General features: G+C 40.7%; 1 protein-coding gene across 1 annotated transcript in view; it reads right to left on the bottom strand.

The window, feature by feature from the left end:
- cttnbp2 (cortactin binding protein 2) overlaps positions 1-19507 on the bottom strand; it is an 83447-nt gene that overhangs the window by 7200 nt on the left and 56740 nt on the right. Inside the window, 12 exon segments of the mRNA XM_013273803.2 lie at positions 291-469; positions 787-959; positions 1954-2130; positions 2436-2535; positions 3572-3658; positions 4347-4426; positions 6607-6702; positions 11597-11887; positions 12534-12651; positions 13508-13699; positions 15048-15198; positions 16474-16573. Coding sequence (XP_013129257.2) covers positions 291-469; positions 787-959; positions 1954-2130; positions 2436-2535; positions 3572-3658; positions 4347-4426; positions 6607-6702; positions 11597-11887; positions 12534-12651; positions 13508-13699; positions 15048-15198; positions 16474-16573 — 1744 coding nt within the window.

Here is a 19507-nt window from a genome sequence, read left to right as displayed (position 1 = left end):
TAATATTTTCATCATACTGTAAATAATTAAGCATTACTATCAATGTAAAAAAAAAACCAACTTTGTCCTTTTCATCCTATAATGCACCATTATAAGAAACCTGTATAATAGTATGTATTCAGTTAGATCTAATTTTTTGAACATTTTCTTATGCCTGTGCCTCTGTACAGGTCAAACAATCAACAGTGCAGGCTTTCCGCTTTAATTCAAATCCCATAACTCCTTCACTTCACAAATGTGCACTGGAAACAAACTATTACTTTTTTCTAGATAGAGACACGTTCACACACCTTACAATGGCCTGCGCGTTGTTTAGGACCACAGGGCAGGACAGGAAGAGCTGCGGGCCCAGCAAAGCCTCATGGGTCCCCAGACGGGACAGACAGGCATTGAGCTGCTGCCAAACCTGGCTCACCCACAACACCAACCGCTCCATGACGCCATCAGGAGACCAAAGTCCAGTCCCCATCTGGGGGAAAGAAGGAGGGCAACAGAACTGAATATGTTCTGCTCTTATGATAAAACACCATGTGGCTAAAGTGAAATATCAAAAGGACATATGGGAAGGAATATCACAGACTGGGTTTCCTGTGAACAGTTCTACTGTGCTTTTGATCACGTCTCCCTGTGTTACTCTAAATGATCCATTTCTAACGTTTGAGCTTGTTTGGGATAACAGGTGGAAAAAAAAAAAAAGATTTTGGTTGTGATTAAAACAAAGCTGAACTGGCCGTCCACAAAAATGCTGCAGTCTCTCTGGCAGCTGCAGCTAAACGTCTGTCTGACCTTGTGAAGCAGCTTTTTGCGGAGGTGCCTTCCCAGCAGGCCGTGCAGTGGCTCCTGATCCCAACGAAAAGTGACCCAGCGGAAATGCTGCTGGAGACGAAGCTCTGCTCCCTGCAGGCGGGGCTTCGATAATGTTGCAATCAGAAAGTTCCCCTCTCGGAAGTGGTGGGGACCTGAGGGAAAGAAGGACAAAACGAAAAAGCCGATTTATTTGGCATCATCATCCTGGTCAGTCTCTTATATTGTTGTTATTATCTGACTGTTGGTTTTATGGTCGAGCACAGGGAGTGCGTTTGCTGTCCACTCCACTCTAGGGCCTGCCTGTCTGCCTGCAGTGAGCTCTGTTGTCAGATGGAGGCGGTGTACAAAGTATGTCCTACAACCAGTCTGTGGTCTGTGAGTCAGCCGCAGAATGAAGTTCGAACATACAAAGAGCTGAAGTGTTAAAAACAACGAAAAGTGTCCACTGCAGTCACTGTGTGCTTTTCATGCTTTATTTTATGATCTTTTACGCTTTTTTGCCGTTCATGGTGAACTCCACTATCGCTATCTGGTCTATTCTGGCCCACTTACCTACCAATCAAAGTTAGGCAGTTGCATATGTCATCCGCTTCCAGCGACATGCAGTCAGGATCTTGAAAGAGTGCACCGCTGCGTGTCTCGCATGGGTGAAAACCCCTCTTCCCCCTCTGTCTGACCAAAAGCTGTGCACAGACGGACACATTTGCAGGACTATAAATCCCACTTAAGACTTCCTATTTACCGAAGAGCACAGACTCTTGTACAAAACAAATTAAAATTACAGCTGCAAGCTGCAATGACAGAGCTCTGATTGAAACTTTTGGCGCCTTGGACATGCCCTTCAACGAGAACTCATAAGCTGTGTAATTTAGCTTGGCCAACGTCAGCAGTTGAGACTGACCAAATATGAAGTTGATCCCATATAAACTCATACCCCCCCCCCCAAAATCAGTGGACTTACTGCTGGGCTTAGAATGTGGATTCAAGAGGCTTTTTGTGCCTCTTGGTACCAAATTTCAAACAGCAGTGGGACTAAACATTTGAGATTAAATTTTCCTCCGCCCATGTGTGAGACACCAGACCTTACGTGTGTGTGCTTTACTACGCTGTCTGTATCTGTGCTACAGACTCTGTCTGCAGCCATACCAGTGTTCAGGACCAGTGATGAAGCAGCGCTCCTACTGTCCAGACTGTGGCAGAGGTCTCCGAGCAGGCCTGTTAGGGATGCAGCTTTCTCCAGTCCTTCCAGCAGGACTATCACACAGTGATCAGTATGTCGAGCTGGTAGGCTCACCCCTGACCCCACAGCTGGCACCAGGAAACCTGGAAGAAGAGGAGGAAGGAAAATAAACAGCAATACAACATAAAGCACCATCAATACAAAGACTGGGGAAAGTGCACGATCCTAAATGTTGTCACTGCTTTAAATCGCTGTATTTCTGTGAGTTAATCTGAGGCACTTTGAGAGTGGAAAAATGAGTGATTTCCCCCCACCTGACCCTTCCAGAATCAACCATAAAGAGACAGAAACTATTTTCTTTTGTGCAATAAATGTAGCTGATTAAATTAAACCATGACTTTCAAATATGAAGCTTTCCGTGGGTGTGTCTGCTCGTGTGTTTTCCTACCACAGCTGATGAAAGTCTCAAGCAGATGCTCTTTGGTCAGGCTCTCTTCCACCTCCACCCTCACCACGTCACAGCTGAGCCCCCCTGCCTTCTGCTTCGACTGATGGAGATACAAAGAAGAGGTGGGGTGGGGGGAGATGAGTGAAGAAACACAAAGAGGTAAGAAGGGAGCCCGTTGTCATGGAAACAAAGGAAATGTACTGTTACTATGTGCCGAGTGAAATGGAGCAGGAGGAAATTCTGAATGAAAAAAAAAGGGCTTTTCCACATCAGAGCTATCAAAGATATTCTGTCCTTTATTTGCTTTTTTAATATTGTGGCATATCAGTATAATACACAGATTGATATTAAAAAAAAGAAATCAATAAGTAAATGAATAAACTGCACAGGGCTTTCGTTCACACAGGTAATGGTTAACGCCGTTCTTATGAGTGAGAATTTCACTTTCTAGTTTAACAGTCGGACAGTTCGGCTTCTGTTCCTAATTCACAATTCTTCAACCTAACCTTATTTTTTCATGCAGACACATCTTCTTTTGTGTGCATGTGGAAAACACAGTTTGATGCCATTACCAGACTAGCATGTCAATCTGAAAGCAGCAGTGATTCAAACTGTTTTTGCCCGTGTGCTGGCCAAATATTTAAAAATTATAAAAAATTTAAAAAAAGCATCACTGATGATGAATTTGAGTTCAACTGTGTGAGTTGCCCCCTATTCCTATTAAATCTGTGGCCTGTGGGAAGGACCAGTGGCTAGCCTTTGGTGTGTTTCATCATGTTGTAATGAGACATTGCATTACTGTTTGCCAGCAATTTCGGTTTCATTGCATCAGCCTGTGCAACAGAGCCAAATGCAACTTTGTTTAAAGATGCAAACTAGAAGACTTTCCTCAGACTTAAACCTCAGCACTCCCTGACATGGAAGAAACTCATGATTACACCTCAGGTATGAATGAATTTGCTTTCATGAAACTTTACTTCAAAGTAAGACCATGTTCTCTCACGCATTCAGCTGTTCAACACTACCCCCTCCCTTCACATGACTGGCTAAACACACACAGTGGTCAGGTTTTAAGATTGGATTGTAGCACTTCTTTGAGAGCGCAGCTCTCCGAAACAGCGTTTAAGCCGTGGTACCTTGATGTAGTGAGCAACCAGACTGGCGATGTACTCCTGACAGCTGCCCTGAAGCCCATGAAAGATGAGGTTACCATACTGCTCCACCTAAACACAGACACAGAAACAGGCAAAGACTGAGCTGACAAGAAGAGAGAATAATGTGATAGAATGACAGTCTGTCTACATTTAATCCTGCTGACCAGCGTTTAATAACAATTCCAATTGGATTGAGATCTGGTGACTGCGGGGGCCATTTGAATACAGTCAACTCGCTGTCACATTCAAGACACCAGTTTGAGTGACTAATATATCGTCCTGCTGGCAGATGGGTACACTGTGGTCATAAAGGGATAGAGATGGTCAGCGACAATACTCAGGTAGGCTGTGGAGACATACCCCACACCATTACACCACGACCAGCAGCCTTTTCTATCAAAAAAGCTGCTGGAGGAATCTAAGCATTTAAATTCTTTTGCCTGTACATGGGGTTCTGCCACTATTTCTTTTATCTACACATGCTATCATCTCCTTTCCCCTCTTTTTAAAACAAACATCTGTGATGACAAAATGCCTGCTTTTGATGCAGCCAGCAGGGGGCAGCATAGCTGCTAGAAAATCACGCCCTCCATTTCCTTTCATCTGTCCATCACCCACTCCTCTTTCTTTGCCTTCTCTCTCACTAATGGTGTGTCACTTCCTCTGTATTTTTCCAGCATCTCACTCACCAAATCCCCCCAATCCCTCACACTCCTTTGTGTGTGTTTGCATAAATGTGTGCAATGTGCGCGCTTACCAGGCGGACATAGTTGTGCAGCAGCGGCAGGGGGAAGAGGGATTCCAGAGCCAATTCATCGAGGCATGACTCAGACAGACCTGTCAGAAAACCCCACAGACGCACAAATAAATCCTCAAATCCAATCTGCTTTACATGCTCAGTGTCAGCTCGCATAGAGGAACCTCAAGGTGCCCTTGAAATAAAATGTCCTAAAAACTAAAAACACAGCATGTTTAATGGCCACATTATTTATTTCCTCAGTGCTTTTAGCTACAGGCCTGTAATACAGTAAATGTAAACACTGCTGTCAGTAAATGAGAGCAGAGTGAGGGTATGGTCTGTGTGGATATTTACTAATAGCTCTTAATGCTTTCTGCCAGTGAGCAGGATGAATTACAGTTGTGAGAGGTTTAAATCCACATGCTGAGGAATCTCAGTTACTCATCCTTCCTCAAAGATTTTCACCTAAACCACCATTTTTAGATGAACTGGAACAATTCTTGACACAATCTCTGAAAGCTTTGTCACAATATTTAACATATCTAAACATTAGTTGAATCTAAATCTTTAAGATCTTCCATATAAAATATAGAAGATCATTTGCTTCAAAAGCAAACTGGAAGCTGTCCCAGTCTGCCCTTCATACAGAAGTAAACACAGGGGTCAGTGAAGTCAGCTGGCTCTGTTTACAGATTCATTTACAAGCTAATGTGCAATTGCAGGCAATGAGTCGAAGGCTGTGAGGGCAAAGAAAAGAAGACTGCTATTTAAATAATGCTGTTCGTATGTCAGTACTGTGGAGTTGGATCGTTGGGATGATAATGTGAAGGATATTTCAAGACATCAAAACCTGCTTTTAGGTTTATCTGCCAGCATCTCATGTGCATTAAAGTGAAGAAATGTAGACAAAGAAACATCAAAGTTAGAGTCGTATCTAATATGGGACCACGTCTGGAACTGGACTCAATCAGAACCGACAGGATCCGATTCAATATGATCTGTGCTGCTCAAAAAAGTGGGCTGATTCAATCTCGTCCTGTCCTGGATTCCCAAAAACCATGAAATATGAAAGGACCAACACATTTCTGCTGTTAATGTGAAAAAAGAAAATGAGTCTGGGGGGCTCGGGATGCTTTGTGGTACCGGGTAGCAACTATTTTTTAGATGCTGTTTTCTAAATTTCCTCTGATAGTTAAAATTTGTATATTTTTTTCAGGATTTGGGGCTTTTTGAAGCTTCGAGAGCATAATTTACATGATATATGATATCAAAAGCGTTGCCGTTTGGAATGTGCTGTGTAAAAAAAAGAAAAAAAGAAAAAAAAAAGAAAGTGTAATAAGCCAAAGCTTCAGCCTTCATCTGTTCACTCAGTATTTGCTTTATTTGTTTTATTTACTTCCATTGATTAAAAACGTTATTGCGTTCATTTTTTTTTAAGGCAGATCAGTGAGTGTGGCTGCAGAGGGAAAGTGATGAAGCACAAACCTTTCAGTAGCTCAAAGAAAGCAGTTAGGATTAAATATGCAAAAGAACACGCACAGAGAGAGCGATTTTGGATGCATGTTATTTCAGGATCACCCTAAATTGAATTTCCTTAGATCTGATGGTAGATACAGCAGAAAGCCAGAAGGAGAATAGAGACCAGACGATGCTAAAAGCACACAAAAGTGTCAACTAACTGCTTTAGTCACACAGTCTACAGTACACATAAGAATCCTGGATGCAAGCTTAAAGAAACAGACCAAAAAAGATTCAGGTGATGACGATCTAAGGATCACACTGTTCCTTTTCCAGGGTGGAACGTTATTAAAGATGTCTGCTGTACAATCATTCCACCCTGCAAAAACAGCAGCCTAAAGAAATCATTAATACCTGCTAACATAAGCTGAAAGTTTTTTTTCCACTGTGTATGGATCGTGACTTAAATCTAGGCCTGAGAACAGAGCTGGTGTTGCATCACTCAAATAAGTGAATTTGATTAATTATAATCTTTCATTTACTCCACATTACATTTAAAATAGGTATTGTTTCATGAGACTAATTATTCTGAAAAATGTTCTGGCTAGAGTTTTCCTTCATGTGGTGCGGCTCAGTAGGTAGAGCCTGTTACAACACTGCCTACGCTGCAAATGCATCCAAACAGATTTGTTGGGCCCTTTCATCCACCAAATGGCATTTGTTACCAGTGATGGCAGCTCTGATTCTGGTGTGTGCTCTGAGCTGCTGAAGGAGCACCGACTGATCGCCAGGTTTTTCGCATTGTTTTTTTTTTTGTTACCTTTGAGGCGGATGGTGATGCACTGGCTGAGGGGTTTCCTGACCAGGTCCCAGGGGGATACAGGTAGCTCCTGACCTGGTAACCATTCAGTATCTCCTGAAAGAAAAAATAAAAACAGACCCATTACAATCACACAAACTGAGCACACAGTTGTTAAACAAACAGATTACTCATATGGTGACACAAAATGACTGCATACACACTTATAAGTAGCCTATTGTGCAGTTTATCAGCATGTTATGTAGTTGTCCTCATCTGTTCTGCCTATTTGTGGCATACCTGTATTAGAAGATGGGATTTTTATATACGTGTAATGTAACAAGGCCAGAGACGGAAGAGTAGAAAGAAGAAAAGAAGAAAAATGGGCAAAAAAAGGAGAAATGATGAGAATAAAAGAAAGTGCAAATAAAGCATAACGGGTCACCGGTAACATAACAGTCAAAAGACAAAGAGCTACTGACAAAATAACAGATACACAAACAAACATAGGATCTTCTCTGCGTGTGTGGGTGTGACTGTTTGTCACGAAACGTACTTGATAATGAGGGTGAGAAGCCATAACAACACCCCCCAGGAGACCCGGACCGCCCACAGCCCCCCATCAGCACTGAAGAACCAAGGCCACATGTCCCGATGATAACCGCTTGCCCTCCCTAGACAGAGCCTCCGCAGCCAAAGGGCAAGAGCGCCAAAAGATCAGAGGTAATGGCCAGCTGATCCGCCAGAGTCCGGCCCAACACGAACCATGGATTTAAAGTATTTTAATAAAATACAAATGTTTTTATGAAAGTCAATCATGTAAACGAAAACAAAATTATAATTACAAAATCATTTTATTAATTAAAAAATAAATAAATAAATAAATCTCCAATGATCCCAGTTTAAACAAAACGTTCACCACCAGGGGGCAATGTTTTACCAGTGAGTGTGCTGCAATTTTTTCAGACCTTTATGTTAATGTTTTCATTCATTCCAAGACACTTTGGCTAATGATTGTGTTCCCTGCTGACATAAATAAGAATCTATTTTTAATGACTATGTTGATTCATTGCCCCATCTTGTGGTCCAAATTGATATTACATGAAAGTATACCCCAGCTATGCTCACCGTCAGCTGATATCTCTTCAACATGCTAGCACGCTAGCTGCCCACCAGCCCTACACTGATCATCCCACTACATAGATGGATCGAAACCTTTTGTATTTTAAGGCACAAGCTGCACTTGTTACCATTAACCATTTTTAATGGGAGCTAGCTAGATCATTTGAGGGCTCATGTATTATAACATGCTTGCACTATTTTCCTGCAAGCAAGCACTTGTAGAGGAACACCTTTCAGGAAGAAATCTTCTCACACAGGAACAAGTCTCCGACCGAACCAGTAACTGCACTGCTTCATACGTATTAACCAATTCTCATAACATCAGGGGAGGAGCAGCTTAATGCAATTGCCCTGAAGGCTGTCCCACTGCCGCTGTTCTGGGAATCCATCCTACCCGTTGTTTCTGCGCATGCACACAACATGAAATTAATTGGCGAACCGTCCTACCTTTGTGGATATTAGCTAGAAAAATACTCTGACGGTAAATAAGTGCCAAAACCATCCTACCTTTATGAATGTGACCTACAAGCATACTTTAACAGCTAAAATTAAGTGGCAAATCGTCCTACCTGTGTTAATCTGAGCTAGAAGCATACTTTAATAGCTAAAATTCAGTGGCGAACCATCCTACCTTTGTTTATAAGAGCTAGAACATACTCTGACGGGTAAAATTAAGTGCCAAACCATGCTACCTTTGTGAATGTGACCTACAAACATACTTTAACAGGTAAAATAAAGTGGCAAACCATCCTGGCTTTATGAATATGATTTACAAGCATACTCTGATGGGCAAAGTTAAGTGGCAAACCGTCATAGTACAGCTGTGGTAGTACAAAAGCACTTCACCTTTTGTAGGATTGTACTACTGTAGTGACTTTACAATACTATTCTGTAGTCACCAAGTTTGGGGAAATAAAAAATCTAATTGGATATTCAGCTGTGAGGCTAACATTTTACCTAAAGAGCCAGTGATAGATGACTTCGATGAACAGTGTTCAGTAAAACTGCCAGAAGTTGGGGCTAAATTACCCTGTGCTGACTACAGCTTGTGCTTTTGTACAAGTCTTCATTTCTACTGCAAAGTGAGACTCAGCTACACTTTCACTTCAACCCAGAGAGAAACTATTCAGGAAAAGGGTTGAGAGTTTTCTCACTGACTGAACATCCAACTTCCTTTTTTGAAATTATATTTTAAAAATATTTTCAAACTGCAGCAACAGTTTCCACAGCAAAGGCAACAAATGAAAGATGTAAGGCATGGAACTAACACTCCTCCCAGACCAGCCTGGGAGTAGCTGATACTAATTTGATTAGTGATGATTATTTGTACATTTTTCAATGAATTAGTGAAAATAGCAATAATCATCAGTACAAACCCCCAAAATATTTAGTTGCAGTAAAAACAGAAATTAGGAAAGCAACACACACATCTGAATCTAAAAGGAACACATATCTGCCGTTGTTAGGTGTTCTGAAAAGTGCAAAAATGTCACAAAGAAGAACAGATTTAAATACTGGGAGCCATCTTTTTTTTTTCTTCTTCTGATTTTAAATTTGTACAAAGATTAAAGCTAAGTGATTATTATTCAAATATTTTTCAGATACCAATAATTTAGTTTCCCTGTTTGTGTTTGTTATTCATTCTGTTTTTGCCCCAGGCAAACAAAAATAACACAATTAAATATCATGTTAATGTTAAATCATAAACTATTAAATAAAGGTTTTTCATATTATCATCATGCCATCTTTGCTGTGACACAACAGCACAGATACAGGTAAATGTCACTGTATCAGCAAGTCATCAATGCCAACATCCTTACTTGGAGCAGATTTGGGTGTGTCCCTAATTTTTGATCAGCTATATTAATCGAGTTTCCCGCAAATGCAGCAATTTAATCTTGTGCAGAATATTTCTGCAGCTCTCAAATTATAAGTTTTATAAGTCATTAAATTTAACTCATCTAATAAAACAACAAATCGCACAAACTGAGACGTGTAAACAGTTGCAGAAGTCAGCGCTCAGCAGCTCAACATAAAGGTAGCTGAACTGAACGTAAACACCCCGCTAAAGAGCCCGGCATTGAGCGACAAAAACACAAAGGGAAATGTATGCGACGTGCTGAAGCAAATGAGACGTGGATGCAGACTCTCAGATAGAAAGTCAGACACCAAAGAGTGTCTCTGTGTCTTAAGTTTGATCCCGGTTGACACAGAAGACCGCAATTTTCTCCTAAATTGCCGTCTTCCTCCCCTTTCTTTGATCCCTTCCCCCCCAACTTAATGCATTATGCATCCCTCTTCTGCTCATGCTTTCTTTCATCATCATCCCCAAAACACACACAGAAGCCTAGCAGTTGCTAAGCCTCTTTAAAGACAGTAACAGCATGACAGACACTAAATGTGTGACAGAGAGCTGTAACAAGAGACTACAGCAAAGAGACGAGCAGTCCTTTCCATCTGAGGCCGAGGACATCGATTTCCTTTTTATCAGTCTGGAATTCAGACGGACCTTTACTGCAGCATGCACGCACACACACACACACACACACACACACACACACGTAACTCTAACCCTGAATAAGCCTCAAGCTCAAGAACAGACTGGCTTCATATCGTTGACATTTGAGCACCAAAAAGGACACAAACATAGGCGCAGCATATAGACTCTCCACATTTCCCAAAAGATTAAATATTCATTATTTCAAAGAAGAAGAAAAAAATCATGTGAGAAGCTCTGAGCATCAGCCAAACAAATAGTCTCACAGCAGATGGCTACAGCTGAACATACATGAAGCTGATAAAAGCTTCCACTGTGGATACATTTATACAGACCACAAGCATTCAGTAGAATGCTTTTACACAATTTGTCCACTTTTTCTTCTGGACTAGTTTGTAGCAATAAAAAACAAGCAGTCCGAGGATGGACATCTCTGCCAAGGCTGAAAGCCTCCACTCCATGCAAAAACTGAATTTTTGAATCCAGAATAATGTTGTTTTTTTTTTCGTAAGCACATCAAAACAATGCCACCCAATCCTTTTTTTTTTTTTCAAATTTAATATGCATTTAGAAGGATGTGATAAGAAATTCCTCATTTTGTTCAAGCGCACAATAGTAAAGAATCCTTCCAAAAATTCTGAGCTCAACCTCCAATAAAAATAGCACCCAAAGCCTAACTAACTACTCTTGTTAAGTAAGAAACGGAACTAATGACAAAACCTTGGAAATTGTTTTTATTAACATGCTGATGTAGCTGATCTGACTCTCAACTTACCTGTATTAAAAACTTTGTAAGGCATTACTTGTTAACTTGCAATAAAGTTGCATTTAAAACCATTGATCAGTCTGGTAAGCTACTAGCTAGCATCTGAATGACTTTAGCTTCAGGTGTTTTAGTGTATTAATTCAAGGAGTGTGTTACCTTTACACTGCAAGGACAGCCACTGCCAACATTAATCTGTACTTAAATGAGACAGATGCACTCCTGCCAACAAGCTAAACCCTATCGCACTCTTTATCGCATTTAAGGGCATGCAGCCACTGTAATGGAGCAGATACATGAAAGAGTAGCAGCTTACACACCAATAGAATGAAAACACAGATGAGCCCTATTCTTTGTCCTTACAGTTTGCTTTGAGAAGATTACTGAGCCCAGTGACACCAAGTTCGAAGAAGATTAAAGGATGTACATAAGGACGGGAGTGCATGAAAGAATGAAGAAAGGATATAAAAAAGAGTAAAGAGTGAAAGAAAACAGATGTAGGAATTCTAAGTGTGTTAGGAAGGTGAGAAAGATGAGCCAAAGATGCAAAGGAAGGAAAAGAAAGACAAAGCAGTGAGGGAACAACAGAGGGATAGAAATACAGAGAAAAGGATAGAGTGTTTCTTCACCTATGAGGACGGAGGCGATACTGGCAGGACTGAGGCCTAGTGGGGGGCGCTGCATCTCTTCTCTGGCCATCTGAGATTCTCCACATAGGATCTGGAGGTGGGAGGTGAAGGTGTGGCTAAGGGCAGCGCTTAGCTGGGCCCAGCGTGTTGAACGATCAACCGACACTCTGCCCAGCACCCAGCGGGTACTGGAGAGCCCCTTCGTCACATCCTCTTCTAAGGCCTCAATGGGGCACATGGACCCTGTCCCTCCTACTGAACACTGGAGATACACCTGGACCCGATATAATTCTGTGAAGACAAAGGAGAAGAAAAGCATGTGGACAGAGTGGGAAGAACATCAGCACTGTGTGTAATTACATAAGGAGTTAAAGCCACATTTACGACATGTGTTTTTGCAATAATAACACAAGCTGAAAAGTAGACCTCCGTATGATACTTTTAATTTAATGTTGCACACAAAATGAGCAATGCAGTGGTTTACCCAAGAAGCCTTCAAGCAACCAACAAAGCAGTAAACAGATAAAGTACTCCACCTCCTTCCCCACACATCACACCATGGTGACTGGGTGCAGTTTTCACAGTTTCAGTTGTACAGTGGGGAAATAACCTGGAGACTACAGCTAACTTTCAGTTTTACCTTCAGATGAAAGTTTTCTGCATCAGCTGGCTAAATTGCTGCCTGCTTACATTTTGTTTGACTGTAAGCAGGCGGCTTAGATTCAACCAGCTCGTGTATCTTGCCTCAACTGCACCAATAAAAATTATGCCCCACACTACAAAACCTAGTTCCACGATAAGTATAATGTGGTTCAGAGGTGCACAAGGAGATGAACCTGAAGAGTAGATCAGCCAAATTTAAATCAGGAGCAGTTTTCTTTGCACACAGGGCTCATCCAAACACACAGACACACAGCAAACACAGGCAGCTACTCACGGAGGTTTTCAAGCAGATCTTTGCAGTCATCAGTTGCCACGTCATGAATAGTGCGATTACACTTATCCCTCCTCTCAATGTCCTGTTCACTGTGACTGCACAGCACCTCCAGACACTCCTATACACACAAAACAATAAGAATAAACAAAAAAAATGTATTTTCTCAACATACAGGAGACTTTTCCACACTGACTGAAAGTCTAAGAATTTGTTTACGGGGATGCGATCACATTATTTTTTGTCTTTATCTCTATTCTAGTCAGACATTCTAGCAGAAATGCAAACTCGTCTATCTATTATTCAGTTCTGGTCTGCCTGTATCCCTCAGTTTCTTGTCCTTAGCTGACGGAAGTGGTACCCACTGTGGTCATCTTGTCTGCTTCAAGGTTTGACATGTTCTGCATTCAGAAACGCTTTTCTGCATACTTTGGTTGTAGTGAGCAATTATTTGAGCTACTTTTTTTCCTGTCAGTTCACAGCTGTCTGGCCTTCTCCTCTGATCTCTGGCATTAACACTTTCACCCAGAGAACTGCCACTCACTAGATAATTTCTCTCTCTGTAAATCCCAGACATGGCTGTGTGGGAAAATTCTAGCAGGTCAGCAGTTTCTGAATAATCAGATCCTCGCATTTGACACCAAAGTCACTTTTCATCCTCATTCTGATGCTCACCAAAACAACCAAGATGATAAATCACTGATCAAGCTCACCAAAAATTGTAACAACTTGTAAATGAGTAAAAAAAACATATTTAAAACAGGGCAAACTCCTGGTTTTCACTGTTGTCCTGAACTTCAGCAGGTCCTCTTGATCATCAGCAGGTTCATATGAGGAATTATAGAGTGAATATGAATGCAAAAAGCCAAAATAGGAGTAGGAGGAGGTTGAAAAGCTCTGTAAACATGCAAGGGGTTGACAGGCACCTTCCACATGTTGACTCGTTATAATCATATACATATTTTTTAAATTTTTACCTTAAGGCCCAGGGCAGCAGCCATGTGTGCAGCTGTCCAGCCATCACTGTTGGCCTGGTTCAGCAGGGCAGCAGGCAGTGCCAAGGTGGCAGGAGTCACAGTGGGGTCACTTTGGGGTGGGTGATATAGGAGGAGACGCAGCATGTCGGCGTGTCCCGAGCGCACAGCAGCATGTAGGGCTGTGCAGTTGTCCTGCAGAGAGATAAAGGTGAGCATGTACGCTGTGTTGTGTTGGAGTTCAACTGACAGAATCTATTAGCGATACCTGACACCTTTCAAGTGAAGTGACGGTGTTACATACTCATATCAACTCTGCTGCTTAGATATACAAGTGAAACAAAATCACTACCAATTATTATTCTAAGTTTTAGTACTTTCAGTTTATGAGAAGCATTAACAAGAAAAAACAAAACAAAAAACACACACACCCAAAAGACCTAAAGACAATTGAATTCAGACTTTGGCATTTTCTAATTACAGAATAAAAAAACAAAGATTTTGAAGAAAATTAGCTCTGACATACTACACATTCAAGCTGTACTCTTAATCCAGTTCAGGCCTCCATGTTAAATCATTACATTTGACTGAACACACTGGCCAACATTTTCTTGTGGCTAAAAATACCTCCACGCTCAAAAGCTTAGATATGCTATAGAGACTCTGGCAGCTCTCTGGCTCAGCAGGGAAGTCAGGCTAAATGAAGACCAAAGCAGGTAACTAAATATAGGGGCTTCGTCACACACTGTCACAGTAACTAGCAGGCTCCTATGGTTACCATGGAAATCCAGAAAGCCCATACATCAAAGGGCTCTCAGCAGAGAACAGCCCCCCCAGAGAAAGCTGCGATCCTTTATGTGAAATGGACAAAGTGTTTAACAATGAACATCATTAGTAACAAGTGACTAAATGGAAAAATGTGGAAAAGGGGACAGCGGTGTGTGTTTTAATGAAAGGATTACATTCTGTGCAGCATTATCCACAATACACGCTCAGGGCAAAATTATTAAACGAGGATTAAAACTGTAGCAAAGTGTGGTTTTTGTGAAATCACACACAATATTATATGGGAACGGTACATCTTCTCACTTATTATGCAAATGATGACCTTCAAATCTGAAAATTGTCTAAACATCAGTTACATTGGCAAGCAATTTAAAACATTAGCATTAAAGCATCTTACACCACTTGGAAATATCTGCAAGGAACTGATGATGTAAAAAAACACTTAAAAAGATATTAGCATGAACCAACAACCTAAAAAAAGCCCATATAGCTAAATTACACTTTTAAACCAAATGAATGCTCACTTATTTTGATCTATATGAGCTGAACTGCTGTGAACTTGTACTGCAGTGATACAATGCTACTAACTTACAAGTAATTTTAATCTGTAAACAAAAAAAAGATATATAATTGGTGGATATTATTATTATTTTTAAGACAAATATGCATGGCTATCTATACAAGTCACAGGAAGCCAGGTTTTCCTACTATGTAGAAGTCGATAAAAATTTATTGTTGAGTCGTAAGTTAGACTTACCACAGTAGTCAGTGAGCGATCAGCTCCAGCGCTTAGCAGGACCCGGGCACAGTCCAGCCTTCCTGCCTCACAGGCCAGGAAGAGGGATGTCTGCCCCCCCACTGCCACTGTGTCTACAGCAGCTCCTGCAGTCAAGAGCACCTCCACACAGCTGAAAAGAGTTAGGCAATGTTAGTATCGCAAGAGGCGAATAAACTTGGAAAGTATTCATTATCATTCAGCTTATTCAGCTGACTAAACTAAAAGGGAAACATTACAAATGATATAAAGGACATATAATAACAACGGTGGTATCCCATGGGTATCTAAATCAATTTACGTGTCAAAATTATGGCCAAATAAAACTGAAGTGCTTCAAACAACAGCAATCAAAGATTAAATTACATTAATTTATACAAATTCTGGTAATTATTCGACATTTTGTTGCATTTATTCTTTACTAATCATTTACAGTTATCACTCCTTATGGTACACCACCTGTTCACAGCCATGGGAAGACATCATTCACATCAGTCTGCTACAAAACTGATGGGAGTCCAGATCATCTCAGGAAAACTAAGCCTGTCAGCTAACACTGGGACTAAGACATGATACCCAAGGGGGAAAAAAGACTTCACACCATAAAACAAGCTGTGTGTGTGTGTGTGTGTGTGTGTGTGTGTGTGTGTGTGTGTGTGTGTGCCTTTTGGATATCCCACTCTATAAATAACATGGTGATCAGATATTACAGCATTGCACATTCCCCAGCTGGCTCTGTGCATCCTCGCTCAGCCCACTGTGGCTGACACAGCCTGGCTCTAAGCACTGGGTTCATCTTGGCAACGCATCACAATCAATACGAGTGATTGCAACTGACAGTGAATGTAGTGTAGGAGCAGATGTTTCACTCATCTTTCATGGCTCATAATGAAGGATCTAGTAACGTCTGAAGAGGAGAAATTAGATAAAGTTGCAAACACGAATAGGTACTGCCAAGTCAAGCTGACTTTATTTCAGTTGGTTTCAGAAGAGGAGCAGAGCTAGTTTCAACTTGATTAATTAGAAAATTCCCTTCAGGCATTATTGAAGTTCTTACTCTTAGAAGTTAAACTATGCTCTACCAAACTACCAGTTTGAACTGGTGTCATTACAGAACTGAGCAAACAAGCTGCCATCGCTCTGGGCAGTGGAACCCAGCACAGTTAGCAGCATCTGCCTACCGGTTGTTTCACACATGGGAGGCTCCAGCTGTGCTTGTCTTCCAGCAAAGTATGCATAATGAGTCATCAATTGACAACACACAAACTGACTTCGGGGACCAGTGTGACAACAAAAAAAAGAGAGCTCAAGTCCCGAAAATACCAGCAATCTGTTTTTTTGTTTTTTTTTAGAAGTGACAAAATTGTGACCACTCTGGCTAAAAGGCTTTAAAACCATATGAGCTCACCTGCTATGGCCATGGGCAGCAGCAAAGTGTAAAGGTGTGAATCCATTCTCATCCAAAACATCAGCAGGCGATCCCGAAGACAGCAGCAGCTCCACACAATCTGACAGAGAGAGGAAGATGGAGGACTCTTTTGTAGTCTGCTGCTACACAAACATGACTCAATTTTTGTAACAGCATACAGAATTAACAAAAATACTTTAAAATATTTATGACATATAATACAAATATGAAAGACTAATAGTAATGTTCCATCAGGGCATGCAAGGCAAGCAGCACTTCTCTAAAAGTGAATATCTATAAATCATCAAATAAAATCAGAGTGAAATTAATCTCTCTAGCTCAGTTTCAAACATTATTCTGCCCCATATGCACTAGCCTTTAAATTACTATATATATTATCTTATAGCAACAGTTGCCTACTGTGTCTGGACCTCTGCTTGCCCCAATTCTACCGCAATCTAAATTTGATGGGTATGTCCGTGTCCTAACAAAAACTCAAGCTGGGCAGGCCAAGAGGCCACAAGCTTGTTTGTTTGCACATCTGCATTGTTGATAAACCCGTGACAGGAAAGTGATGGGAGAAAAGTAGACTAGAGAAGGTGCTAGAGGCTCTGCTTTCACTGTTTGGAGATCAGTTACCCACTGTGTTTGTGAAAACAGTGCTGTCATTAGCAAAGACAGTCACACAACAAGCACAAAGAATTGTCTTGAACTATCCTTCAATTTGCACATTTCAGCATATTTTGCTTGGGAAACAGGAAATAGATGCAGTGATGTATTGAAACATAAGCAAACATAAATGGAAATACAGCATATAAGATTTGTACAATTCTAACCAGCTTGAAAGTCAATATTTGGCATGACTATCTTTATTCTTTAACACAGCCTGAGCTCTCTTAGGTAGCTTTCCTATACATTCTTTAAGTAGTCTTCAGGAATAGATCTTCTGGGTTCTTCAAGAACATTCCAAAACTCTCCTTTTAATGTTGACGGCCTTTTGTTCCATTCTCTGTCTCGATGATCCCACACTGCTTTAATAATATTGAGTTCAGACTTCTGTGGAAGCCAATCCATGCTTTTATGCACTTGCAGTGCGTTTGTGATCTTTTCTTACTGAAAAAGGAAGCCAATCAGACACTTTCCAGATGGCATAGCATTGCAGATTAAAATCTAACAGTACTTTTCTGGGTTCATATTTCCACCAATTTAACAAGATTCCCAACACCACTGCCTGAAATGCAGCCCTAAACCATGACAGAGCCTCCACCATGTTAGTTTCACGGCTGTAGATTGGCTGTTGTATCTCTGTTTTGACCACCTCTACAAGTATTGACAATTTGAAACAAGCTTTGATTCAAACCTCTATAAGACAAGTTGCCATTGTTTTTTTTAGCCCAGCTCTACTGTAATTTGACACACACACAGAGAAAGGACTACAATGTCAGAAAACCTACTATAACATCTCAGAGTGAGAACCACAGTGTACACTGAACTCAACAGAGCATAGAAGCCACTTTATCTTGTTGCCATGGATACTGTAGGTAGTGTAATATGGATGGTATCGTTGGACAAAAAGAAGCAAAACAATTATGAGAGAGGACTTCTATGAATCACTGAATCCCTTAGCAGTTATTAAATTAGAATTTTAAAAAAGCAACTTGTGTATTTATTACAAAGACACAGTTTTGTGTTACAGAGACAGTTCACTCCAAAAATCTTTTTCATTTTGTAGAACATTTATCCATATAGATTTTTTTTTTTAAATGGGGGGGCAGTGCTCAGGTTTGGGGTAACTGATGTACAAATATCTACCTAAAATCAACCAATTGGCACTGTTTTATGCCAAAATATATGTGTTTATAAAAATATATCAGAAATCAGAAATTATGACCCAGTAACTCAAAATTCTATAAACCTTGGGTGGCCAGTTTCATGTACGTAAACACACACAGTGTCCCTGTGCAGAAGGAATGAGAGGTTCATCTCAGCATGACATCATGTAAACATTGATAGTGTTTGATTAACGCTAGAAAAATGCGCGTGTGTGTGTGTGTGTGTGTGTGTGTGCATGTGTTTGTGTGTGTGTCAGGGGGGTTGGTGTATCCAGGTCATGATTTTGGGAAAGGCATGTAAACAATGGTGCTGAGTTTTTCCATTTCATGTTTGGAGCTTTGTGCAATCCATGACAAGTGCCCTCTAGTTCCACTATTTTCACGTGAAGCCAGACGTTTCTAAAACCCTTTCATCTTTTGAAATAAGACGAATAATAGCGATCATCAGCTACTACGGACCAGAAATTTAATCTCTAGAAATATGCCACAAGAAAAGGTGTTGTTATCTTAAAGTCACAGGTTTAACGAGACACTCTATCTTATGCATTTGTTAGGCTTGGGTGTATTTACTCTGAGTTCTCTGTGCAGTCTGATGATAGTCTGCGTATACCTGTGAAGATGAGAACTGGGCACTATGTGAATAGCTGCTTCCTCTGCCCACTCTCTTTGTTTCCCTCTCTGTCACACAAGACCTTTTTCTGTTTTTACTTTTGCATCTTTGCATCTAACCTTGTGCTCTGTCCTGGGTTGTTTGAGGCGTTTTGAGCCAGCCATATTTAAAAACATATTTGAAACAGGGAACTCAAACCAACTCTCCCTTTTAACATTTATCATAGAGAGTTTCTATCACCAGATCCTCTGAAATGTCCAATATTCTGAAATATTCTAAATATTGGACAAAGAAAAACAATAAATTAAAAACATCACCAATTTGTTTTCACACGAGTCTTAGCCATTGGGGTGGTTTAAAAAAAGTTGTACTGTTATTGTACTGTCAATCTTAAAAGAAATAGAAAGAAAATACCATTAAAATGTTGTATGTTTAAAAAAAAAGCAATAAAGGAAAGCACTAATGAGATCCTACAGTTTGGAAAGCTTGTGCTCTCTCGTGCATTTGCGTATTTCTGAGAGTGTCCTCTCTGTGTTGGCACACCTAATATAAGCCTTCAGTTCAGCTGTCCTTCAGCTGCATTTGTCATGTT

The sequence above is a fragment of the Oreochromis niloticus genome, linkage group LG7 (genome assembly GCF_001858045.2).
Source record: "Oreochromis niloticus isolate F11D_XX linkage group LG7, O_niloticus_UMD_NMBU, whole genome shotgun sequence".
Lineage (NCBI taxonomy): Eukaryota > Metazoa > Chordata > Actinopteri > Cichliformes > Cichlidae > Oreochromis > Oreochromis niloticus.
Note: the sequence above shows the minus strand (reverse complement) of the source record. Positions and strands in the feature narration are given on the sequence as shown.